A 27,747-nucleotide genomic window follows, 5' to 3' on the forward strand; every position below is an offset into this window, starting at 1 on the left:
GTTATAATACAAGGAAATTTAATTGCAGTAGCGTATACTCTGCGTACATATTGAAACCAGTTCTCTCTGGGTGGAATTTGCAAACAAGAATATGCATCAGTGTTCGTTTAGTGTCCGAGGAGGTTAAAAGCACTCAATTTTGATAATTTAGATAATTTACATAATAGTTTCCTATGACCAGAATATTTCATTGATTTTTTATTTGAAAGATGGATCCCATGTCAGGCTGAAAAATCAGTCTTGTGTTTACTTTTCCGCCTAAAGACAGTACACTGCAGTACAAAAAATGCGTACACCTCGGAAATAACTTTCCTTGCATTAGTACCTTGTCTATACGTATCTCTATGAATTGAGTCTTAAATTGCAATTTCAAGTAACCCACCATTTAATGTTCGATTAACAACTGTACCCTTGAAACCTTTATCTCTTGATCAATGTGGAAGATAATGCTCCGATAATTACAGCCGAAATGCGCAAGTCACCCGGTATAGATGAACCACATTTGAAAATAGTCAGTTTTCAAGATAATAAGTTGTAATCTTTTCAAGAATGGTCAGTTTAAATTAAGATCACATTATATTTGTATCCTAATTATCCCTGTATTGTATTTATCTTGCGTATTAAAATAAAAACTCATGTCGAGAACAAAATATTCAAAATTAGCTATGCGCAAATATACGAAATGTTCAAATTTATAAAAATCGCATATTTTAAAATTTGTTCAAAATTAACAAATTTTCAATTTCGTGCAAACATAATTAATATACCTGTGTTTGTATCCTTAATATCCCTGTGTTTGTATCCTAAATACCCCCGTATTTGTATCCTAAATATTCCTGTATTTGTTTCCTATATGCCCCTGCTTTTGTATCCTAAATGTCCCAGTATTAGTTTCCTAAATATTCCTGTATTTGTATTCTAAATTCCCATGTATTTGTATCAACACTCCTGTATTTATATCTTAAATATCCCTGTGTTTGTATCCTATTCCTAAATACCTAAGTATTTGTATCCTAAATATTCCTGTATTTGTTTCCTATATGCCCCTGCTTTTGTATCCTAAATGTCCCAGTATCCTGTATTTATATCTTAAATATCCCTGTGTTTGTATCCTATTCCTAAATACCTAAGTATTTGTATCCTAAATATTCCTGTATTTGTTTCCTAAAATTCCTGTATTTGTATCCGAAATATCCTTGTATTTGTGTCCTAAATATTCCTGTATTTATTTCCTAAATATCCCTGCATTTGTATCCTAAATATCCCTGTATTTTCATCCTAAATAACCTATATTTGTATCTATACTATCCCTGTATTTGTGTCCTAAATTTCATTGCATTTGTATCCTAAATATCCCTGTATTTGTATCCTAAATATCCCTGTAATTGCATCCTAAATGTCCCTGTATTTGTATCCTAAATATCCCTGTAATTTTATCCTAAATATCCCTGTATTTGTATTCTAAATATCCCTGTACTTGTATCCTAAATATCCCTGTCTTTGTATCCTAAATATCTCTGTATTTGTATCCTAAAAGCTGGTGTATCCTCCCGGGTTAAGATCGGACTAAAGGGAATACTAAGTTTCCATTTTCTGATTGATTTTCTATAAATATACTTCATAAACATTGTAATTAACATAACTAGTCCCTGTATATTCTGTGCCTGGGAGATATCTAATTAATTGAATAAAAAAGTATTTTTGGAAAGAGAAAAAGCAATTGAACATGTTTAAATTCAGGTGGGCCCTGGGGAGGGGAGTGGACGGGGGAGGGTCATGATCTGTCGAGGTTGGAAGGGGGGGGGGTGTTACAACTGTCCAAATGTCTGACTGGTTCAAGTCAAGACGGAGGACATTGTAAATAAATACTAAGATTGAATGTTTTTAATGACAAATAATAGATCTCGGTCTTTAAACCCATTCAGATCTAGGACTGTAAGCCTATTCAGATCTAGGACTGGAAACCTATTCAGATCTAGGACTGGAAACCTATTCAGATCTAGGATTGTAAACCTATTCAGATCTAGGACTGTAAACCTATTTAGATCTAGGACTGTAAACCTATTCAGATCTAGGACTGTAAACCTATTCAGATCTAGAACTGTAGACCTATTCAGATCTAGGACTGGAAACCTATTCAGATCTAGGACTGTAATTCTAATCAGATCTAGGACTGTAAACCTATTCAGATTTAGGACTGTAAACCTATTCAGATCTAGGACTGTAAACCTATTCAGATCTAGGACTGTAAACCTATTCAGATCTAGGACTGTAAACCTATTCAGATCTAGAACTGGAAACCTATTCAGATCTAAGACTGGAAACCTATTCAGATCTAGGACTGGAAACCTATTTAGATCTAGGACTGGAAACCTATTCAGATCTAGGACTGGAAAGCTATTCAGATCTAAGACTGGAAACCTATTCAGATCTAGGACTGTAAACCTATTCAGATCTAGGACTGTAACCTATTCAGATCTAGAACTGTAAACCTATTTAGATCTAGGACAGGAAACCTATTTAGATCTAGAACTGTATACCTATTTAGATCTAGGACAGGAAACCTATTTAGATCTAGGACTGGAAACCTTCCCTGCAAATTGTGGACCACATTTAGGAATTGTTGAGACAAATTGGTTTCTAATTTTAATGTTTTTAATAAAAACTGGAATTGAGTTGACAAATAGTGCCCGGTACTGTTCAAATAAATTTCAATAGAAAAGGATCATTAATTTGGTCTACTGTCCCGTTTTGCCTTATATAATGCTCTAGCTGATCATAAGTCGGCCCGGTACTTGAAATTAACCGGAGTTTACAGGGTTTGAAACAAAGACGATACAGATGTTGTCACTTAGTTCCCAGGTTTATTTGGGCAGCCTGTATATTTATTTATTTATAACATTAACAAAGCGCTTTTAGTTTGTCAAATAAGTGAACTTAGAAAAACGAGTGACCTGACCTGTCAGCAGTCAGCACCCCCTGAAATAATGAGATTCAAAGTCTTTGCTAATTATACAGACGAGGCGTTGGAAATTTCTCCGACTATTGTGTACGCCTGTACAGCTGTATCTTGACGTCATTTGTTATTTTGGTTGTTTGAGAGTCTAACGATCGACATTAAATCCTTATTTATTTAACATAATTGTGAATGTTTTGTGCTAAAAGTTAACTAAAATAATGATATTAATTTGTATTTTAAAATTAATTTAATCATTTGTCAGATATGAGGATCGTCTGGTGAATTATAGCTGAATTTGTGATAAAGTTACGCATCTCTTTTTTATCAAAAATAGCAAATAATTGTTTATGAAAATTTTTAGATGTCGTCAAATTTTTTTTCTGAAGTTCTATGGAATGGGATTTTATGCGATGAAGAAGAGAGGGGACCAGAAATTTCTAATATTATAAAAAATTTTGGGTAAATTTCGTCTTCTGTTTAATCTTAGGCAAAGAAAAAATATCACATAAATTAATGTATTAATCTTAATCTCCAATTGATTTATGGGGATTTATCCACTATTAGGAGAAAAAATATCACAAAAAGTTTCGTTAAAAATGCAAATTAAAGGACGACCTTTTACTTAGAAGTCTTTTAAAATTGATTACAAATGGTTTGAGGCATGAATTATTGGAGGATTTTAAAAAGGCGGAATAAAGAAATACATTGGTGAAAATAAAACCGGGGATTATAAAGACGACTTTTAGACTTTTAGATTGTCTATATTTCGTCTTTAAATTCCGTAGTTTTATGTATTCAAATTTAATGAATAATTCTGATAAATTCAGGTTCGTCGGTGCCACTACCAAGCAAAGTAACATGTAGGATACCCAACAGCCAAGCCAACAAAAGAATAGGAGAGTCTGCGTTTACAATAACAACAGATCCAAAAAGAAAAAAGTTTGGATGAAAGCTCTTTAATTGGATCATATGAATTCCTTACGCTGAAAGATCCTATTACATAATTACAAAAATATTATGACGTTATATTTTTCAATAATTCATTTCAATGATATTAAATCAGAAGAATTCAACCTTGAATTAAAAAGTAATGAGATAATTGATTACTGTTAAAAAGTACAAGGTTACTTGCATAAAAGATATGAAACATTAATTTTCTTTTTATAAACACTTCATATACTTCAAACCAAAAGTAAATGATCTAAAGGACTGATAGATGTAATTTCAAGTTACTAACCCATTAAAGGTCAACAACAGTACCATTTAAACATTCATCTGGGTATCAATGAGGAAGATATCGTCGTTAAATCATATTAAAAAGTGATGTGAATGGACTATGGACAAATTGAATATTGCGTCGAATTTGCGTAGATTTTCTGATGCGCTATCTTTAATTAGCAAAGTTGATGAGATGTGATCGCTTCAGTGTGGGGGCCTGTAAGAAACGGTTTACTGGTGAATACATAAGGATAATTTTGTAGTATCAATAATACTTTAAAAAAGGAGTATGATACACACAAGATTTTAAAAGAGTGCTAATTGAGCTTAAATGCAATACCTGATGCAGTAATAAAATGTCGTCTTTTAAATAACCAATCTCAAATATTAAACTTCTGACCTACTCGCACGTTGTTTTAAAGCAATTTAAACCTGTTTTCAGCTGCTGTAGTGTTGCTTATAGTACAGTAGGTTCGGTGAACTACAGGTTAGTTGTATATTTCTTTAAAAGGATTTATAATCTGACCTATGTACTGTACATCGGGAGCAGATTATGGTAAGTCGCACTATAAACACGCTTTTTATAGGTCGGATGAACATTTTTGTAGGTCCGATGAACACTTTTGATATAGGTCGGATGTACGCTTTTTGTATGTCACCTCTTTCTTTTCTGTCTAATCATTAAGAATTCTGTAGTTAGCTTATTCATACCATGCATATTGTTGACGACCTAAAGCCCTATATTTATAATGATTTGTCAAGCATACAAAAACCTTTTCAATTAATAAAAGATCTTATTAATAATAATAATAAAAGATAATTGTTAAAACCCAGGATTTATGAAATCAATTTTGATTACAGTGATAACTAGAAAACTGTAGAGTAGGAAGACGACATTAAAGCAATACTGAAGTTGCATTTGATGTTGTTACAAAACAAATAGCTTTAGTAGTTAATGTGTAGCACTCTCATTTTTGACACTATCACCGTGAAATTTGGAAATTTATTCTCTAAGGTAAAACAACCCCCCCCCCCTCCCAGGCTTTACTATAGATTCAGACCACCCCCCAGCCTTTATAGGGTTAATGCCATAGTACTCTAGTTTAAAAGTCCACTTCCTTTTCCAGAATTTTCTGCTTATCACTGTATTATTTTTTTTAAACTAGGCTTCCAGGGCGCTTCGCGCCCATCTTTAACTTGCATAAATTCCTGTGTTATAGTTTTTTTGTGGATTTTGAAAAGTAAAAAAAAAAATTAAGGCAAAGTTTTCCATTCAAACCATCCATAAAACTTTCCTGGGATCCTATACAAATATTTGCGCCCGATCAGTTCAGTCGCTTCGACGTTTATCGGTTACAAGCAAACAAACGAACAAACAAATAAGAGAAGCAAAGTATATATAGATAGAAGATTTATTAGAACAATTTATTCTCACACATTTAAGAAATACAAAATATACAAATGTTCATGGTGCAAACATGTTTAACAAAGTCTTCCTTAAAAAAAGACGACATTAACGATCCATCTTTGCACAACATATTTATCATTTAAATTCTAAAATGTAATTGGAGTTGGAGTTGGAGTTTTTTAAATACTTAAAAACACCAATTAAGTACCATGTGAAAGATTTAATTTAAGCAATAGATCTTCAGAATTAAAGAGAAGGGGTAAGGACGGAATATAAGGGTTCATGTATTGCAAAACCAGAACCAAGGTTTTTCATGACAAATTTGAAATTTAAAAAGGAAGGATCAGAAACCGAGATTGACATATACAGTACGCTATACATATTGTCAAAATTACGTAGATGAACAGTTTTTTTAATATTTATATCTTCATACTTGTTTCATCTAGAACCGTTGAGAGCTTTATTGAACAATCTAAATAATATACGGTGGAAGGCGATTTTATCAATAAAATAAATCCAGCGTTCGATTTCAATTTTGATTTATACCAAACATGTTAAACATCATGGATACGCATAAACACAGAAGTCAAGAGAACTTTTTTGTATGCGAAATGTTTGATAAGAATTTGGCACTATAGATGGAGTAAAAATCAACTTTTAGGAAAATTTGTTTACATATTTTATATTTGCCATTTTTCAATTAGGTTTTCCTATATTTGAAACACCCTATACTGTTTACACTTTTAACCAATTTCTAAAGATTACTACGAATTATAATGATTTCAATGATAAAGGTTAAACTACTGATATGGCTGGGCAATGTGCTGTTGAAGAATAAACGAAAAAAAAGTTTTTGAAAATTAGCAGAAATGTTGATGCATAAAACCATAAACCAATCAGTCAGTGGTAGAAGCAGGGCAATTGTAAATTCCATTATCATGCAAAAAAAATTGTTTTATATCAATTTATTAACTGAAACGAATGTTCAGAAATACGTTAATTTAACTAACCATGAACGAACATCCATAGGTCTTGGAATAAAATGTTATGATTTAAAAAACGTACTTGAACAGAAGCAACATTTTTAAAAATTCTAAAATTTCGATTCTTAAAGGGACTGTAAGCTTAATTTTTACATGACCTTCCATCCAAAGATGACAATGCCCGATTCACAACAGTACCCTTTAGAGATTTGTCCAAGATCAAGTATATGAATTAGATATCAATGTTCATCATTTCGAAAGCTGATTATTTTCAATAGTGGTTTTTATACAAAAGTGACCTTTGCATTTCTCTTCAATAAAACACTGTTAGCTTTAGAAAAATGATAATATTATAGATCAGATAAAGGTTTAAAGGTTACCATTGCGAATATGCGATCGAGAAATAGCTAGATTTGTTTTACAGAAACTTTTAATATTTTTAGACTTTTAAAAGGTTTTACGACGATCTGAGAAGGGTTCAACGATTCAAAATTGTATTCTGTAGAAGTTTGCTTTTATCAAAGATGCAATTTTGTTATCCTGTCGGGTGTCCCACGAAATATGACAGTTGGTAAATAGTTTTAAATGTCTTCTTCTATAATTTGTAAAGAGAATAATAAAAAATATTATAGTAAAATTAATTTCAAAGTAAAATATATGTAAGTACAAGATTTTTTAAATAGAAATAAACTGCAAAACCTCTATAATATGTAATACTGTATATGGAAGAAGAAGACATTTAAGACTATTCATACACTGTCATGTCTTGTGGGACACCCTTTAGGTGAGAATTTAAGGCAAAACCGAACCAAAAACTATCGTTTTAAAAACCCAAAACCGAATGTTTATGCCTTATGTTTTCTTTTAGGGTAACAAATTTGCATGTTTGATAAAAGCAATCTACTACGAAATTAAGTTTAAAAATGTTGGAACCTTCTCATATTGTCGTAAAACCTTTTAAAAGTCTAAAAATATTAAATGTATCTGTAAAGCAAATCTGGCTATTGCCCATCCCTAATTGTGAATCGCTACCTTTGCCATGGAGGGTCACATAAAATTAAGCTTTCAGTTCCTTTAACTTGAGATTAGAATTTCTCATTTTCTAAAAAATACCTAATAGTTTCCAACTGTGTGCGCGCGAGCTTTGCCACGTTTCCTTCTATAGCACCTTCGTCTTCGTAGCTGAGTATTGTATTACTCTCCTCAAGCATCTAAACCAAACCAAATATTGATTATAAATAAAAATTATTTTAATATTCTGTTATACAGAATTATCCATATAGCATGAGAATTTGAAGAGTTTTTATAAAGTTCATTTTTATCATTTATTTATTATTATGAAGATTAAATTTACGTCAATCTTTTACATCCTTTGAAATGAAAAGAATAAAAAGCTGCAGTGCAGTAAAATCTAAAACAGAAAGTTATTAAAATTTTTGAAAGTCGTCTGAAAAGTTTCATTCTGTATCCTAAAAAAGGACTAAAATATTTTTAATTTTAAAGTTTTAAAAAGTTAGTACTCGACATAATTGTAAAAATTTCAATTTATAAATTTAAATGCCCAATTTCATTATTATTACTAATATTATCAATATTACTAATATTATTATTATTATTAATAATAATAATATTATAATATTATTATTATTAATAATAATAATATTATTTTTATTAATATTCTTATTATTATTATTGTAATTAAAAGTATATTTGTGTTACAGCTGTATGTTGAAATCGAAGAACGTTAAATCGTTTGTAGAAAGTTCTGAAAAAGTTCTTCTTCCACTGATTTGTTTCTATTCAGGATTGTAAGAATTGTCTGTAAAGTACCTTCAGATTAAACCTCTTTATCAAAGAAGATTCAGGAAAGTATATATGACGTCAAAAGAGTCAGGATGTGCAGTCCACATCTACAAATCTTTACAATAAGGATCCAAACCTGCCTCTAATGATTTAACCCAGTAACAAAAAATATTCAATCAACCCCAGTCTTAGATAGTTTTAATCCAACCGAGTCCTAAATAGTTTTTAATCCAACCCAATCCCAGATAGTTTTAATCCAACCCAGTCCCAGATAGTTTTTAATCCAACCGAGCCCTAAATAGTTTTTAATCCAACCCAGGCATAGATAGTTTTTAATCCAACCCAGTCCTAAATAGTTAATAATCCAACCCAGTCCTAAATACTTTTTAATCCAACCCAGTCCTAAATATTTTTTAATCCAACCCAGTCACACTCACAGATAGTTTTATCCAACCCCAGTCTTTATTAGTTTTTAATCCAACCGAGTCCTAAATAGTTTTTAATCCAACCCAATCATAGATAGTTTTAATCCAACCCAGTCCTAAATAGTTTTTAATCCAACCCAGTCTTAGATAGTTTTAATCCAACCGAGTCCTAGATAGTTTATAATCCAACCCAGTCTTAGATAGTTTTAATCCAACCGAGTCCTAGATAGTTTATAATCCAACTCCAGTCTTAGATAGTTTTAATCCAACCGAGTCCTAGATAGTTTTTAATCCAACCCAATCCCAGATAGTTTTAATCCAACCCAGTCCCAGATAGTTTTTAATCCAACCGAGCCCTAAATAGTTTTTAATCCAACCCAGGCATAGATAGTTTTTAATCCAACCCAGTCCTAAATAGTTAATAATCCAACCCAGTCCTAAATACTTTTTAATCCAACCCAGTCCTAAATATTTTTTAATCCAACCCAGTCACACTCACAGATAGTTTTATCCAACCCCAGTCTTTATTAGTTTTTAATCCAACCGAGTCCTAAATAGTTTTTAATCCAACCCAATCATAGATAGTTTTAATCCAACCCAGTCCTAAATAGTTTTTAATCCAACCCAGTCTTAGATAGTTTTAATCCAACCGAGTCCTAGATAGTTTATAATCCAACCCAGTCTTAGATAGTTTTAATCCAACCGAGTCCTAGATAGTTTATAATCCAACTCCAGTCTTAGATAGTTTTAATCCAACCGAGTCCTAGATAGTTTTTAATCCAACCCAATCCCAGATAGTTTTAATCCAACCCAGTCCCAGATAGTTTTTAATCCAACCGAGCCCTAAATAGTTTTTAATCCAACCCAGTCCCAGATAGTTTTTAATCCAACCCAATCCCAGATAGTTTTAATCCAACCCAGTCCCAGATAGTTTTTAATCCAACCCAATCCCAGATAGTTTTAATCCAACCCAGTCCCAGATAGTTTTTAATCCAACCCAGTCCCAGATAGTTTTTAATCCAACCGAGCCCTAAATAGTTTTTAATCCAACCCAGTCATAGATAGTTAATAATCCAACCCAGTCCTAGATAGTTTTTAATCCAACCCAGTCATAGATAGTTTTAATCAAACCCAGTCCTAAATAGTTTTTAATCCAACCCAGTCACAGATAGTTTTATTCAACCCCAGTCTTTATTAGTTTTTAATCGAATCCAGTCATGGATAGTTTTTACTCCAACCCAGTCCCAGATAGTTTTTATCTAAACCCATTCCTGAGTAGTTTTCAATCGAATCAAGTCATAGATAGTTTTAATCCAACCCAGTCCCAGATAGTTTTTATCTAAACCCATTCCTGAGTAGTTTTCAATCGAATCAAGTCATAGATAGTTTTAATCCAACCCAGTCCCAGATAGTTTTTATCTAAACCCATTCCTGAGTAGTTTTCAATCGAATCAAGTCATAGATAGTTTGAATCCAAACCAGTCCCAGATAGTGTTCAATCCATGTTCCAGATAACAGATTGATGAGCTTATTTAAAACAGTATATGCGCTTACTCGAAATGGTTAATGTGTCCTGTAGATAATAATAATTTGAGAACTAAAAACATATTTACATTAGACAGACATGGTTTATTTTCTGTGATTTAGAATCTTTAAGGTTTAATTAAGAATCTTTAACAAAAAGAACATTCTATGTTCTTAATCTTTTTAAATCTAGACAATTTTAAAGGGAGTGTTCGCTAAAAATGAAGGGGGGTATAGGCTTACAACGAAAAATTATCGTTCTTCGGTATGAGTCGTTTTTAACAATTTTCTCCATATAGACGCAACAGATAGAAGTATGATTAGTAGCGATCACCATCGATAATTTATCGACATTTTTTTATTTTTCGCGAATATTCCCTTCCAGATAGAAAATTGTTGATTAAAATATGTTTGGAAACCATTCAAAACTGAAATTGAAAAAACGTCAAATTTGATTGGCCATATTTTAAAAAATTTCTTTTTGCAATAATAAAAAAAAAATTTTAGATTTTTATTTCAGTTTTAAATGTTTTTTTTGTACCTTTTTGAGGGGGGTGGGGTATTTAAGTTAGGTCATTGTTTTGTTACCTGCTCTATCTGCTTAAATCCTATCCTTAGATCATTTTCACTACTGCATTCTCGTCTCAAAAGTCTTATTTAAACCAAAATATTCATAAACTTAAAGATATTGTTTACTATTTTCATAATATTTTCAATCTTATAAAATTATATTTCAAAATTTGAGAAATGATCTCGCCGCATCTTTAACTTTTAATTGTTGCTATGTTATAGTTTTTTGTGGATTTTAAAAAATCGAAAGACAAATTGTTCAATTCTTACCATCCACAAACCTTCCCTGGATCATTTGAGGTTCCAAAAAAATTTTGTCCCGATTGGTTCAGCCGTTTTGACGTTGATGGTTACAAACAAACAGACAAGCAAAGTATATATAGACAATCAGTCTATCGGTAAAAAATGAATTTGCAACCTAGGTTTTGCAATAAAATGATTTATTACTGATTTCACATTCTCTGCAAAGCAAGATCATTTATATTGTGAAAATGCATTCTTCCATGAGCGAGACATTTAAAATCATTGAAAGCAGAGATTTAAAAAAAGTTTTTCTTTCTTTTCTATATGTGGCGTACCATAGTTTAATAACAGTACAGATAGAACACTATATAATTTAATGATTTTGGGTATGGTGCGGGCCATATAAAAGGCTCAAATTTAAAAAAAAAAAAATTGTTTCGTGACTTCTGAGTTTAGAGATTTTTTAGGCGGAAAATTGGATTTTTCGGAAAAAAGATGAAACAAATGTCGTCAGTTTGCCTAATCAATTTACAATTTTCGGTTTTAAAGTTCCCTCTTTAAAGGACTTTTCATAAAAGGTCGGATAAATTTTCCCATTTTACTCCAAAACCCTGGGAGCAGCCACCCCTTCCTCATTGAAGGGAACCTTTTTACATCGGACTAAAGCTCTCTTTAAATGGAGGGTCACTTGCAGAAATTACAACGACAGTCCTTTCTAGTCGAAACAAAAATTCAAAATTAAAAATATTTTTATACTCATCATACTACATCTAGCGGTTTGACTGGGTCACTCGTTTGAGTCGTATCACGGAATTATAATTATACGGGAAAAATTGTAGATTTATGCAAAATCCATGTCACGACTTAGTGACCTCGTAGCTTTTCTAGTGTAATTGACGCTAAAGTAAAGGCGATGAAAATATATTTTGTTACATAATAGAAATTCAAAACATTTTTCTTCTTCATGATACCTCTTCAATTAAAGAAGTTGTAAAACGTGGATGTTTCTTTAGTTTGATGAGGTACAGTCTGTATATTTTGGTTAAATTCCTTGATTTTGCTTCTGTCAGATCAAGGAGAGTTATTCCACGAGATTTGGATATTCCAGGCTCTAGGATACTCAAGATATCCAATAGATCAGTGCTAAATATATATCCAAATAGAAAATATTATGATTTGGATATTCCAGGTTCCAAAGATACGCAAGATATTTAATAGATCATTGCTAAATATATATCCAAATAGAAAATATTATGATTTGGATATTCCAGGTTCCAAAGATACGCAAGATATTTAATAGATCATTGCTAAATATATATCCAAATAGAAAATATCTTGATTTGGATATTCAAGGTTCAAAAATACTTAAGATGCTATTAACTGACAACTTCTCTCTGTTAATATGTTTAAGCATTTCTACTGCTTAAAAGCTTGGTAGAAATCCAAATAGGAATAGAAATTCGTCTTTATTGTATTGATATATACGACGACAACTGTATGATACCTTATATCCACTTTAAGTCTCAGTGTATCCAAGTCTAGCTGTTCATATCTGTATCCAGGAACCCGGCCAATGGCTGCTGCAAGATGTTGTTTAGTTTCTAAAAATTAAATCCTCAATTTGTTTTTATGAAATAAATCCATGCAGTAAATAGGATATACAGGATATAGGATGCAGGGTATAAGATACAAGATTCGGGATGCAGGATGCAGGATACAAAATGGAGGATGCAATTCGATGCAAAAGGATTTCATAAATATTGCATGCAATCAATACATGTAGAATCCGTGATACACAATATTGTATCCATGATACAGAGTATTGTATTCATGATACAGAACATTGATCCATGATACAGAGTATTGCATTCATGATACAGAATATTGTGTCCATGATACAGAATGTATCCATGATGCAGAATATTGAATCCATGATACAGAATATTGTATCCATGATACAAAATATTGTATCCATGATTCAGAATATTGTATCCATGATACAGAATATTGTATCCATGATGCAGAATATTGTATCCATGATACAGAATATTTTATCCATGATACAGAATATTGTATCCATGATACAGAATATTGTATCCATGATACAGAATATTGTATCCATGATACAGAATATTGTATCCATGATACAGAATATTAAATGTGTCAAGAATGGAGGGTATATACCTGCTAGCAAGGCATGATTTGGATGCAAAATATCTGAATATTTAAAAAGAATTTCCTGCATCTTTTCAACATTTTCCTAAAATTAAATTCTTTTTTTTAAAAAAAATAGATCAAATATATATTTAGGGTGTCTCTATAAACATTAGAGTAGGAAGACGACTTGAAGGTCGTAATTAATCTTTACAAAAAATGACGGTATTTAATCGTAAATCTAGAAGGAGAATTGTGTGGTTATTGTTTTAAGAATCATACTTGTAAAAATAGGTTGACAAATGGATGCTGCAATAGTTTCAAAAATCAAAGACTACCTTCAAGTCGTCTTTCTACCGTCATGTTTTGTGGGACACCCTGTATAAGAATAAAAATATAAAAAACCGGGACCATTGTGAAAGTATGGTGATAACGGATAATTTTGTTCAGAAGAAAAAAAAATATGCCCAAATTATAAATTTATAATTATTTTAAAAAACTGTTGGCGAATGTAATAAAATAAACACATTAGGAAGATTTCAGAGATAAAAACAAATTTTTGGGCATATCAACTTGCAAATTTCGTGAACTTTCTTGCTGAATTGCGAAGTTTTCTGCGATAATGAATATTGAGGAGGCAGACCTTTCACAATGCGCAATTCCGAAAAATAAAATTGCCATTAAATTTTTATCTACGCAAACCTCCACAAAATAATCATTTGCGGAGGCAACAAAAATTTGTTCAGTCCGCTATACACCAAAATGAAAATGCAATGATAGTTTTAGATTTATGAATGTAGAGCATAGAGCTTATCTTCTGAAAATACAATGATAGTTTTAGATTTATGAAAGTAGAGCATAGAGCTTATCTTATGAAAATAAACCAAGTCAAAAAAGTAAGAAGGAACAACCTTATAAATATTAGTTTGAACCGATAGCAGGGTTTCATCAATTTTTCTAAATTCGTTTTCACAGATTTGGTTTCCACAATTCCTACAGGCGTAAACTGTATCCTCGCCCGCCAGACATCTTTAAAAAACGTTTAATTCTTTTCATGTTATTTTTATTTTATCTACTTTCTCATTAAATGATCGGATAACTCACCGTGTTTTTGAACCTTTTTTGAACAAATGAAACTAAATAAGCTTTAAATTTGTATCTTTTTGATATTGTTTACGCTATAAAAATTACGTTGTTCAAAATTTTCCGAATTTACAAAATAACTAATCTTCTGTTAATCATGAATAATCTTTTTTTTATTTTCTTTTTTCTCTGTTAGCTAATTGAAATTTAATACGTATCAACCATCAAGAGACATAAAAGTACATATTTTATGTATATATGCAGGGATATTAAGGAAAAGAAAGGAGAAAAGGAAATGAAAATTTTTAACCTGAGTAAGAAATCTGATTTGCAAGACCCACAGGAGAGACCTAAATTAATTGATATTAACGAAGAAAAAAGAGAACAAAAGAAAATGAAATAGGATCGCAGAATCAAAAAAGAGAAAAAAAAACAATAAAAATTAGAAAGAGAAAAAAAGGAGAAGAAAAAAGAAATATAGGATAAAAATTTTTAAATATTTGTTCCGTCAGAGATGGAATTTAAAGAATTTGAGCCGCGGTTTAAATCCGCCAAAACCCGGTTTAAATTTAGCGCCGGCTTAAATCTTGAAACATTTGATACAATTGTAAGTGGAACCAACCATATTTAACCCGCGACTTAAATTTAAACCGCCGCTCAAATTCTTTAAATTCGGCCACAAAACTTTTACATATTTGTTGCGTCAGGTCACCTGACATCATGGTTCCGAGTTCTTGAGGATCCTGTATACAGTGTACGATGTAACTTTTAGTAAATAAAATGAAATAAAAACACTTATTTGCGATTTATAGAAGAACGTTAAAATAGTTAAAATATACAAATTATAATGTTATCCACAATGTTATCTTAGTAATTTATTTCTAAAATTAAAAAAATTTTAGTTTACATAGATCCAGACTGCTATGAAAAGTTAATTCAATCTTTTAGACATTTTTATGTAGCCCTGGACGTGTACATTTTAGAATTTTAAATCATTTGTTTTCAGTTTTCTATTGAAAAAAGTAATTGGAAAAATTCTCACAAAATTGAATTAGCATGACATGCTTTATTAGAATTAAAACTGATCAGAAAGGATATTTTATATAAATAAAATGCAAACTTGTTAAGCGTCTGAATAAATTGTCATTTTTAGTGTAACACAACACACTACTGTCACAGGAATTTCAATAAAAATGAAAATATATATATATTTTGTTGGTTTACATATGTACATTGTAAAAGCCACCCCCCCCCCCCGGTCTTTTTTGTGAATTAGAATTTTCTCTAACTCAAGTCTAAAGTTAACCCTCTGCTCTTTAATGAAGGTATTCAGGGTTACTTTAGTGTAGAACCAAGGTAAGGAGATGAGGGGAAAATAAAGTCAGAGAGGGGGAAAGAGACTAAAGAGGGAGAAAGAGGAAGGGAAAAGAGAGGAGGCATGGAGAGGGGAAGAGGCAAGGAGAAGGGATTAGGCATGGGAATTATTGGGATAAGGGAAGAGACAGGGGGAAGGGAAGACCTGCAGGGATAAGGGAAGAGGCAGGGAGAAGGAAAGGGACAGGGAGCAGGGAGCTGGGATAGCAGCAGGAGGAAGGGAAGAAGAGACAAAGAGAAGGGAAAAGGCAGGGAGAAAGAATGAAGCATGGAGAAGGAAAGGGACAGGGAGAAGGGAAGAGACAGGGAGAAGGGAAGAGGCAAGGAGAAGAGAAAAGATAAAGAGAAGGGAGGAGGCAGTGAGGATTGAAAGAGGCAGGGAGGAGGGCAATGGAAGGAAAAAAGGAAGAGACACTCAGGACAAAAAAAAGTGAAAGAAAGTTGAGGCACGAAGAAGAAAGAAGCAGGGAAAGTCGAAAGCGGGAAAAGGAAGAGCTGGGGAGAAAGAAGAATATGTCTACTATTTAATAATGGTACAAAAAATTAAACCATTGTTTGGTACAATATACATGTGTACACTCCTGGCAACGTACACAATCACAGAGGAACTGTTTTCCTCGTTCAAGGATTTTCCTCCTAAAAGAAAATTCAAATGTTCATCAGATTTGTTGGGAAATAATAAAAGAAAACGAGATGTTAGTCTCTGCATTAAAAAATTATGATGCTTATCGAGACCCATTGAAGCTGTAACATATTTAATTCCTTGCAATTCAATAATATAACTAGGGGGGGGGGGGGGGGNCCCCCTCTAAGGTAAAGTACATTAGCATTTCATTCAAAAATCAAAGACAGTGGCATCCAAAAAACTGTAGAATATTAAGACGACATTAAAGCAATACTGATGATACATTTCATGTTGTTACAAAACAAATAGCTTTACTTACAAGTTGTTAAATCTCGTATTTAGTGAAATAGGTCTGTTTACAATGCACAACTGCTGTGACTTATGTTCATTTGATTATCTAAAGTCATAATATGAGCCTGAAAGTCGACTTTCTATTCCAGAGTTTTCTGGTTATCACTGTATATTGAGCCTTGGCATCAATTTGTGGTATTATGAGCTCAAAATTAATCCCCTTACGACACGAATGCACAAATGACATTTTGTTTTACAGGGAATGCAGACTATGCCTGAATTATGATAAAAAAAATCATTTTTTTTGTATTAGTCGGGGAGGGGGGGGGGCGTGGTTCATTAAAGGGTCGGTTTCTTGGAAACAGCCAATAATATGTATTTTATTTGTTTTGATATCTCAGCAAAAAACTGGGGGGGAAATTTGAGACATTTCTGGATACTTACTCGTCAAATAACAAAATAATCACAAACGGATTTTTTAGGAAATATTAAAAACATTTTCTCAAACTGTCCTGACTTATTCCGAAAATGTAATTATGTAAATAAACGGAATAAAGATATCAAATACAACTTCAGTAGTTGAAAAACATAATTTTGAAAATATTGCTAATGTTAGTTTAAGATAAATAAAATTGTAAAAAGTGAATTTACTTAGAATCTTTTGTGTAAAAAGTGAAATTATCCAGAATATATTGTATACAAGTAAACTTACCTAGAATCTGATGTATAAAAAGTGAAATTATCCAGAATATATTGTATACAAAGTAAATTTACCAAGAATGTGATGTATAAAAAGTGAATTTACCTAGAATATGTTGCATAAAAAGTAGATTTATCCAGAATATGTTGTATAAAAAATAAATTTATCAAGAATATATTGTATACAAAGTGAATTTACCCAGAATATATAGTTTAAAATTAAATTTACCTAGAATATATTGTGTAAAAAGTGAATTTACCCAGAAAGTATTGTATACAAAGTGAATTTACCTAGAATCTGTTGTATAAAGAGTGAATTTACCTAGAATATGTTGTAAAAAGAGTGAATTTACCTAGAATGTGTTGTATGAAGAGTGATTTAGCCTAGAATCTGTTGTATAAAGAGTGAATTTACCTGGAATATGTTGTAAAAAGAGTGAATTTACCTAGAATATGTTGTATAAAGAGTGAATTTACCTAGAATATGGTGTATAAAGAGTGAATTTACCGAGAATATGTTGTATAAAATGTGAATTTACTCAGACTATATTGTTTACAAAATGAATTTACCTAGAATATGTTGTTTAAAAAGTAAATTTATCCAGAATACTTTGTATACAAATTGAATTTACCCAGAATATGTTGTATAAAAAGTAAATTTACCTAGAATATGTTGTATAAAAGGTGAATTTACCCAGAATATATAGTTTAAAATTAAATTTACCTAGAATATATTGTATGAAAAGTGAGTTTACCCAGAAAATATTGTATACAAAGTGAATTTACCCAGAATGTATTGTTTACAGAATGAATTTACCTAAAATATTTTACATAAAAAGTGAATTTACCCAGAATATATTGTATAAAAAGTTAATTTACCAAGAATATGTTGTATAAAAAGTTAATTTACCAAGAAAATATTGTAAGCAAAGTGAATTTACCTAGAATATGTTGTAAAAAGAGTGAATTTACCTAGAAAGTGTTGTATAAAGAGTGAATTTACCCAGAATATATTGTATAAAGAGTGAATTTACCTATAATCTGTTGTATAAAGAGTGAATTTACCTAGAATATGTTGTATAAAAAGTGAATTTACCAAAAATATGTTGTATAAAGAGTGAATTTACCTTGAATGTGTTGTAAAAAGAGTGAATTTACCTAAATCTGTTGTATAAAGACTGAATTTACCTAGAATCTGTTGTATAAATTATCTAGAATGTGTAGTATAAAAAGTGAATTTATCTAGAATATGTTGTATAAAAAGTGAATTTACCTAGAATGTGTTGTATAAAAAGTGAATTTACCTAGAATGTTTTGTATAAAGAGTGAATTTACCTAGAATATGTTGTATAAAGAGTGAATTTATCTAGAATATGTTGTATAAAAAGTGAATTTACCTAGAATGTGTAGTATAAAAAGTGAATTTACCTAGAATATGTTGAATAAAGAGTGAATTTATCTATAATATGTTGTATAAAAAGTGAATTTACCTAGAATGTGTTGTGTGAAAAGTGAATTGTCCTAGAATCTGTTGTATAAAAAGTGAATTTACCTAGAATATTTTGTATAAAAAGTGATTTACCTAGAATATGTTGTATAAAAAGTGAATTTACCTAGAATATGTTGTATAAAAGTGAATTTACCTATAATATGTTGTATAAAAAGTGAATTTACAATATGTTGTATAAAAAGTGAATTTACCTAGAATATGTTGTGTAAAAAGTGAATTTACCTAGAATGTGTTGTATAAAAAGGAGGAGTATAGGATATGTAGATCGGGGACCCTTTCTGTATATTCACACAAGCGATTATCTGTTCAAAACCTCAATTTCTATTCAAGTAAATATAATAAATTTTTGAAAATGATTGAGAGAAAAACAAAAAGAATTGTTAATATGAAACTTAAGAATATGAAAAATTCTAGTTTCGGAAAACCTGTTGTTTAAAACTCAGTTTGTATTATCTTCCAATCCCCAATGGCCGCATGAACAATTCTTTAGTAAATTCTTTAATAATTATAAAATAAAAGATTTCCTGAAGAGAATAATCCCCACGAAACACTGTCCTAAAATTGAAAAATATATCACCACACTTTTCAAATAAACTTGATGGAAGGAGAAAATGTCAACCAAAAATACAAAGAATAGCTCTTGGTGCCATAGTTCAATTACAATTATGCATATTAGATAAAAAAATATCTTTTCTTAAAAATAACATGGATTGCGTCATAAAAGAATATCCAAACTGCTCCCTCCCCAATCCCTACCTGTCCCTACCTGTCCCTTCCTGTCCCTTCCTGTCCCTTCATTTCCCTTTCCTTTCCTTCCCTTTCCTTCCCTTCCCTTCCCATCATTCCCCCTCCTTTTCCCTCCCTCTCCAGCCCTTCTCTCCCTCTCCAGCCAGCCCCTCGGCAATCCCTCGTCTGAGTAATCTATCTCAACCATTATCTACATTGTTGGCAATCTCATATTTAGTCTGAGTCTGAACATAATAATATTTCTGATATAACATATATATCGATAAACCATTAACAAGGGAAAAAAAAATTTCTTTGATATTTTTAATTATCTTTTCAAAGATTTATGAAAAGATTGATTAATTCCTTTTCAAGATTAAGCGCCATTTTGATTAAAAAATTTAAAAGTTTCATCAGTTTTTGACGTATTTTTATTGCTTCAGAGTTAAACATTTTGAGTTAAGGATACAGTTATATTTGAGTTATACACCTTAAGTCATGAATACAGCTATGTTTGAGTTACACACCTTGAGTTAGGGATACAGCTATGATTAAGTTTGGATATTCTTGGATATAATCCTGAGAGGGTTTCAGCACTCCCCTGAGCTAGAACCTATAGAAAGAAAAAAAATTATAAAATTACTAAACTAATTAAATAAAGCTTTAAGAAAAAATCATTTGTTGAAATTAAGGACTTTAAATTAAAAGAAAAGTATTTCGCCCAATTAAAATTAAAAGATTTTTGACCAGCTTTCATAACTTTTTTTAGGGCAATTAAAATCAAAAGATTTTTTGAAAAGCTTTCATAACTTGTTTAGGTCAATTAAAATCAATAAAAAAACACAAATTTTCTCTTAAATTTTGAAAATAAAAATAAAAATGTTTAAAGGAAAGGTTCCCGAATTAACCTGAAATGTGTTTGTATCCAAAATTGTAAGAATTTTTAACATTTCCTCCTCTGTTGTCCAACCATGCAGGAGCCCGGCATAAAGCCTTAATAAAAATGTTATTATTCATTTATTAACAATGTCCGAAGATTTCACAGTTATTTCATTCTTCCAAAAAGCTTTTTAGAATTTTAAATAAAAAAAGTATGAAAAGACCACTTTGAAATTCAATTAAATTTAAATTCAAATTGATATAATTCAAATTGATAAAATCTATGTAGTTCTGGTTAGTCCAGGGTGCTTTTTCCACTGGGTTACTTCAAAATTAAAATATATATTTTTTTTTGGGGGGGGGGGCCAGTTTACTCTCTTCTGAAGCCTAAGATGAAGCTTTCTTAAAGTCTTAGTTATATGCAAACGGTGTTGTTAGGCCTTTAAGGGACTGTAAACTTAATTTCAAGTGATCCTTCGGCCTTCATGATAAAATGACAATGCCCGAAGAGGCTTTGTATGGTCAACTAGGAATAAGATAACAGTGTTTGAAAACTGATTATTTTCAACTATGGGTTTTCTTTAAAAGTGATTTGCGCATTTCTACTGCAGGAAAACATTAGAAAGAAACACGTTTAATCTAGAAAACCGACAATATCATCTTCATTATTGATCAGATAAAGGGGGCCGTTGTGAATCGGACATTGGCATATTTGCATGTAGGGATACTTGAAATTACGCCGACAGTCCCTTTGAGAAAGCGGGAATTGGGTTACAAACATGAAACTCTACCCGGAGTTCCGCAGTAATTATTCCTTCTTAATACATAAACCTTTTAAACAAACTTATATTTTTTGTAAAATGTATTGTACTAAGATCTATATCAATAAGTGCGTTAAAGTTATAGTTTAATATTGTCCGTATATTTAAAATGTATCTAATACAAGGTGTCACAAAAAGCATGGGAATTCAGTGACGAATTCGGTATCGTCTTCGTTATGAATTAGCATTGTAATACCTAAATTCAAAAACCATACTATTACTATGTCTGCTAGAGTTTATTTCATGAAAAGGGTAAAAGACTGTAAAGATGTGTCTATAATGTCTCCACAAGATGAACAATGAAGACGGACAAGTTTACTCTTTTTGTATACTGCAATTTTCTTGTTTTACTAAGTATGCAGTCAAAACATAAACAAACAAAATGTGAACATAGCAGACGAAACTCTTACAGATTACAGCTTTCTCAGAAGGTATTACTTTACTAAATCAAGGAATTATTTAAAAAGACGATATCGAATTCGTCACTGAATTCCCATGTTTATTGGGACACCCTGTATATGAATAATAATTTAAACTAGCATATATATATATATATCGATATGAGAAAACTAATTTTTAATGAGTTATGCAAATCCAATTCAAATTAAAATTTGATGTTGATGAATCAAAAACATTTTCATTGTTCTACCGAATTCCTCAATAAACATGTGAGGCAAATCGGTCAAAATCGGTCAAGGAATTCATGAGTTATGATCGGACATTCGATCAAACAGAGAACCCAGCGTTGTCCAGGGTAGTCATAGTTACTCCCACCGTTTACCCGCACTTGGTCGATTTTAGCTACTTTTCCCTGTAAAAGTGAACCCACTCAACTTAAAATCTCAAAACCAAGTCAAGATCATTCCCGTGGTTCTCCCGAGTTCTGAAATCAAAATTTGGCAAATCGGACTATGGGTTCCTAATTTTTGATGGAACATCCAAGTATACAAACAAACAGATTACAACTTTATATAGATGATACAACCTGGCTTTCTCAGTGTACTTCATGAACTCTGGTTGAAGCCGTCTAGTCTCTAGGTTGGTAGATAGTTCCAGACACTAAACATCAGCCAATATTCAAGATATCGAAATAAAAATAAATGGACAGTATTCAGCGGCTTCCGGCCCATCTTTAGGTACCCAAACCAGCATATTTGGAATACAGTTTTTTGTCTTTATAAGAGACATTTTTTAATTTTTTCACATTTAAAGTTATTATCGCATGGCAATTTTAATTTCAATTTAACTCCTTGACCGAATTGGAAAAAAAATGTGCGTTGTGTTAGAATTTGTCCATCTTCAGTTTGAAAAATTCTCAATAATTTTAGCGGGAGACCTTGCAGCCTTTGAATCACTGTCAACAGTTTGCAGCGATAACTTTTAACTTTCAGCACATCACATGTTATAAGTTAAACACGCTCTTCTTAACTGTAGATATCATGGCCCGAAATATGGTTGTTAAGGACACATTTCCTACTGCTCTTCTTTATGTTTATAAAGATATCATGTATCATACATCCAGGTATTCTAAAGAATCTCACCATTCTCCCCCCTTCCAATCCAACTTGGTTTTTTTTATCCTAGTTACCAGTTTGTATTACGGTTTGGCCGCGGCTATTTGTAAGACATACATTTTACATTATACATACATAGCATTTTGACAATCTAAGGCTGACTTTAAAGATTTTGAGCCACTGCATAAATTTGAGGCACGACTCAAATGTGGTTGGTTCCACTTAAAATAGAAATCAATTCAATTGGAAACATTTTCATACATTTTTGCGTGGGAGTCTGCATGTAGTAAATGACACTTCTAAAACTGACCCGTTTCAATCCAGGTACAACTCTTCAGCTAGTTGTCAACACGGACACAAGCTAGTAAACTAGCAATGCCATACCAGTGGACACAACCTCGTCAGCTATAATTTTTTTTCGCGAATATGAATGAACCAAAAAATGCGAAAACAAAGTGAAATTTCGCGAAAATTTCGCATTTTGCAAGAATATTTTCGCGAACATTTTTCTCGCGGAATGTGCATCTATAGTATTCTCAAAATTTTGTCTTTTTTTAAATTCCGTATTTATTTGCAAAATTTTCGCAATTTTTGTTTCCCTAAATTTTTGCATTATTTTTTCGCGAAACATTTTGAAGCGAACTTTCGCGAAAAACTTTGGTTTGTATAAGGTTTATCTTACTCCACTAACTATTCTGAAGAAACCCCCCCCCCCATCCCCATGTGCTTTGCAGATAATGCAGCACAGTTAAACAAGGTGAAAAAGGGTACACGGAAAAGATTTTAAAAAGTTGTTATCTGCAATTAGAACTTGTATCAATTTATAGTCTAAAAATATTGTAACTTAAAATACTAAGAAAAATACAAAAAAATAAGATAATCCAGCTCTCTTTACCTCTTTTCTCTGCCAACATTTTCTATTTGTACCTTCTCAAACAATAAACATTTTAAGATTTGGCAGATTTTCCGGTTTTCATCTGGGGATTTAAAATTTTTATAAACCCTCTCTAGAGAAGAAAAATTCAATGCTAACCGTCCACAAACCATCCTTAGAGGCAGGAATCCATGTTTTTTGTTTAACCAACAAAAAGTGTACAGAACCCGAAAGGTTTGGTAATAAAACCTAGAATCAGAAACCCGGTTTCAGGAATGGCTTAAAACAGTTAAAACCAGTTCAGAAGTATTTTTTTTATGATTTCTTTTGCCTTTTTTTTGGTTCTGTATATTTTTAAAAATAATATCTACACAAATGTATTTTTTAAATCAAAATCTACACAAATGTATATTTTTAAATCAAAATCTACACAAATGTATTTTTAAATTAAAATCTACACAAATGTATTTTTAAATCAAAATCTACATAAATGTATTTTTTAAATTAAAATCTACACAAATGTATTGACACCATACAGAAAACTCCGGAGTTTGCATTCCTTAAAATGCAAACTGCAAACTGTACTTCGTTTCTGGTGCATCTTTCTTTCCTGGGGGCCATGTAAGGTCCCACAAAAGAGATTTTTCTAATCTAATATGCATTTGTTTGAGACGTCTGCGTAAGTTCATAGAAAGTTTCATAAGCCAGCCTTTTTCTTGTCAGTACTATATTTGATAAAAAAAATCGTAAAGGTAAAAAAACGAGAAAAAAAATTCCTTATTCGTTAATTTTCTAAACATGGAAGTTAAACTATTTTAGAGTTTTTTAATTGTAAATTTTACCCAAAAAAACGTATTTTCTATTTTTTACCTTTTTATAAAGGTGTTTGTTGCTTTGCTGTAGAGATAGAAATCTGTAAATAATTGGTTTCCGTTTTGTTCCTATTTTTAACCACTGTGAAGTAAAATGGAGGGAATCCACATTGGTTTAAAAAAAATTAATAATGGATGAAACAAACACTCTTTGGGGAAAAAAACTTAAGTTATTTAACAAAAAAATAAAAAAATATTCTTTAATAAGGTCATTGCCAGAAACTCAAATTTTCTTATCCCTATACATTTGCAACCTGAAGGTGGAGACAAATATTTAGACTCCGATATGCCGATGTGAAACCTCCAAATCCAGAATTATTTACCCGACATCTTCTTGAAATGTTTCCTGGGACCTTTGAAATTTTGAATACAAGATAATCTGATCTAACATAGATCCCAGTTTAAAATATCTGAAGTTTACGACAACGGATTGCAATGATATAGGATTTAGATAATCAAAGCTTGTGGCAAAATCTCAGCTCCTTTGCAATGTGAATATATGTTCTAAATTAAATCTATGTGGTCTTCAAATTTCAATTTATTCTAGAAGATAAATATTTTTTTTCAATCTGAGGTCAAAAATACTTTTTTTAACCTAATAGGAGTTATTATTCCATAAAGTTGATCTCTATCCAGCTGTTCGCAGAGCTTAAACTTCTCCACCATTTTGCACTCCTGGACAATTGTATATTGAATATTTTATTTTTATTTTTTATATATCAATATTATTATGTAGTTTATATTATTTAAATTAGTATTTTAATCTGTACTAAAGGCAAAACGTTTGATTGTGTTATAGTTCAGCCCAGAGGGAATGAAACCGTGTTAGTACTGAAAGTTCAGGTTAAATATACAAAAGTTTCTTCCTCCTTTGTACATGCAGTGTGTCCTGAACTAAAAGATTATCAACTAAAATCGATTTTTGTCCTATCTGTGCTATTTGAGGAAAATTAATTTTAATATTTTAAAACAAAATGCGATAAGAACGGTTCCAAAAGTTACATCAATTTACAAGACATAATTTTTTTAAATCCTTAATAAATTTCATTTCATTAAATTATCATTTTTATTTTACATTTCTATTTCTATTTGTTTGGAGTTAAACTGGAGTTAAACTGGACTTAAACTGGTGTTAAACTGGAGTTAAACTGGAGTTAAACTGAAGTTAAACTGGAGTTAAACTGGAGTTAAACTGGAGTTAAACTGGAGTTAAACTGGAGTTAAACTGAAGTTAAACTGATGTTAAACTGCAGAGTTAAAATCTTGAGGAAAGTTAAAGAAGAAGACTGGTAATAAAGATTTTGCTTTACTATAAATAAATAAGCAATTTGGTTTGAAACATCTGTAATACATTCTGCATTTAATGCATAGTTTAAAGCACACTTGCATTTAACCCAGACAGGGAGTGTCAACGACAACAAAAAAAAATTCAAGATTTGACAAAAACGTTTCATTTTTATTTATGATAACATTTATGAGATTTTTTTTTTTAAATCGAATAAAAGAAAAAAAAATTTCGACTTGCAAAAGTTGCAAAAAAAGTATCAGATTTACTAATTCCCTATATCTTTGCAACCAAATATCGAAGACCTTAGATATTTCAAAGAATGAATTCTGTTTATTAGATTAAATAATTTATAAAGTTTACGCCGCCAGATTGCAAGGATATCGGGATTGGAAAATTAGAGTTAGAGAAAAAGACTCAATTCCTATAAAATTGTTATTGCATAGCGTTATTATTGTGAGCTGTATATTTGATGATAAAGGGACTTTAACATCAATACTCTTTAAAGTTTGTCTGAAATATGATCTAGATATCTATGTTTATAATTTTGAAAACTAGATATTTTTAATAGTTTTTCTACAAAAAAGCTGGAAAATACATATACGCATAATACAAATTGACCATTTAAAACCTAGAAAAACGACAATATCTTCCAAATCATCAATCAGATAAAGGTTTTAAGGATATCGTTGTGAATAGGACAATGCCATCTTTGAATGAAAGGTAATTTGAAATTATCCTTACAATCCCTTAAATCAAAAATTTGAAATTATCCTTACAATCCCATTAATCTAAAATTTGAAATTATCCTTACAATCCCTTTATCTAAAATTTGAAATTATCCTTACAATCCCTTTAATCTAAAATTTGAAATTATCCTTACAATCCCTTTAATCTAAAATTTGAAATTATCCTTACGTAACAATCCCTTTAATCTAAAATTTGAAATTTTCCTTACATTTCCTTTAATCTAAAATTTGAAATTTTCCTTACATTTCCTTTAATCTAAAATTTGAAATTATCGTTACAATCCCTTTAATCTAAAATTTGAAATTTTCCTTACATTTCCTTTGATCTAAAATTTGAAATTATCCTTACAATCCCTTTAATCTATAATTTGAAATTATCCTTACAATTCCTTTAATCTAAAATTTGAAATTATCCTTACAATCCCTTTAATCTATAATTTGAAATTATCCTTAAAATTCCTTTAATCTAATATTTGAAATTATCCTTACAATCCCTTTAATCTAAAATTTGAAATTATCCTTACAATCCCTTTAATCTAAAATTTGAAATTATCAGTACAATACCTTTAATCTAAAATTTGAAATTATCCGTACAATACCTTTAATCTAAAATTTGAAATTATCCTTACAATCCCTTTAATCTAAAATTTGAACCTGAGTATGGTCGGATTTTTTCTCACATGAGGGTCCACAGATGGGGGCGTGGCAGGTTGAGCAAGTGTATGAAGGGGCGGGGAAGTAGCATCCTAGACAGATATTATCTGGTCTAGGTTCTCCTGAGGGCGGGCCTAAAAGTCCCACCTCCTCGTCTAGGATTAAATCTCCTGCCTGAAATTGTTTAATTTTTTTTTTACTGGATCAAGCAATTATTTGTATTTATTTTGTATTTTATTTGGGGGGCCCCAGGAATTTTTTGTTCCTATTTTCAGAATAGCTTCTCAATAGCATGCTTAAGGGAAAGAAACCCTAGTGCAAAATAGGAAAAATATCTGTCTTAATAAACTATAATGTGTGAAAAATTAAAAATCTAGTTTTTTAGTCTTTAGTCATTAATTTTGACTCTTTTTGAGTCTTTTAAGTCAAAAAAAAATTTCGTCTGCAGCGCGATTTTTTGTTCCTAATTATGAATTTTTTTGTCCTAAAAATTCTTGCCCCCCC

General features: G+C 31.0%; 1 protein-coding gene across 3 annotated transcripts in view; it reads right to left on the reverse strand.

The window, feature by feature from the left end:
• Nucleotides 1-5,576: 5,576 nt before the first annotated feature.
• The window catches only part of LOC111694822 (protein msta), a 29,144-nt gene continuing 6,973 nt past the window's right edge, over nt 5,577-27,747 (reverse strand). For 2 of the 3 annotated variants that reach the window (XM_023463853.1, XM_023463855.1), the window contains exons 4-21: nt 27,244-27,417; nt 25,151-25,230; nt 24,554-24,596; nt 22,281-22,354; nt 20,504-20,588; nt 20,123-20,208; nt 19,394-19,424; nt 19,092-19,171; nt 16,326-16,380; nt 15,083-15,113; nt 14,681-14,720; nt 14,199-14,316; nt 13,318-13,393; nt 12,638-12,734; nt 12,184-12,276; nt 10,909-10,972; nt 7,682-7,779; nt 5,591-6,057 (exon numbers count right to left, since the gene is read on the reverse strand). In XM_023463853.1, the coding sequence (XP_023319621.1) occupies nt 6,024-6,057; nt 7,682-7,779; nt 10,909-10,972; nt 12,184-12,276; nt 12,638-12,734; nt 13,318-13,393; nt 14,199-14,316; nt 14,681-14,720; nt 15,083-15,113; nt 16,326-16,380; nt 19,092-19,171; nt 19,394-19,424; nt 20,123-20,208; nt 20,504-20,588; nt 22,281-22,354; nt 24,554-24,596; nt 25,151-25,230; nt 27,244-27,417 (1,359 nt within the window). In that variant the 3' untranslated portion in view covers nt 5,591-6,023. Of the gene's footprint in view, nt 6,058-7,681; nt 7,780-10,908; nt 10,973-12,183; nt 12,277-12,637; nt 12,735-13,317; nt 13,394-14,198; nt 14,317-14,680; nt 14,721-15,082; nt 15,114-16,325; nt 16,381-19,091; nt 19,172-19,393; nt 19,425-20,122; nt 20,209-20,503; nt 20,589-22,280; nt 22,355-24,553; nt 24,597-25,150; nt 25,231-27,243; nt 27,418-27,747 lie in introns of all 3 variants that reach the window. The other variant, XM_023463854.1, reaches the window with a different exon arrangement.

Source organism: Eurytemora carolleeae, unplaced genomic scaffold (genome assembly GCF_000591075.1).
Source record: "Eurytemora carolleeae unplaced genomic scaffold, Eaff_2.0 scaffold205, whole genome shotgun sequence".
NCBI lineage: Eukaryota > Metazoa > Arthropoda > Copepoda > Calanoida > Temoridae > Eurytemora > Eurytemora carolleeae.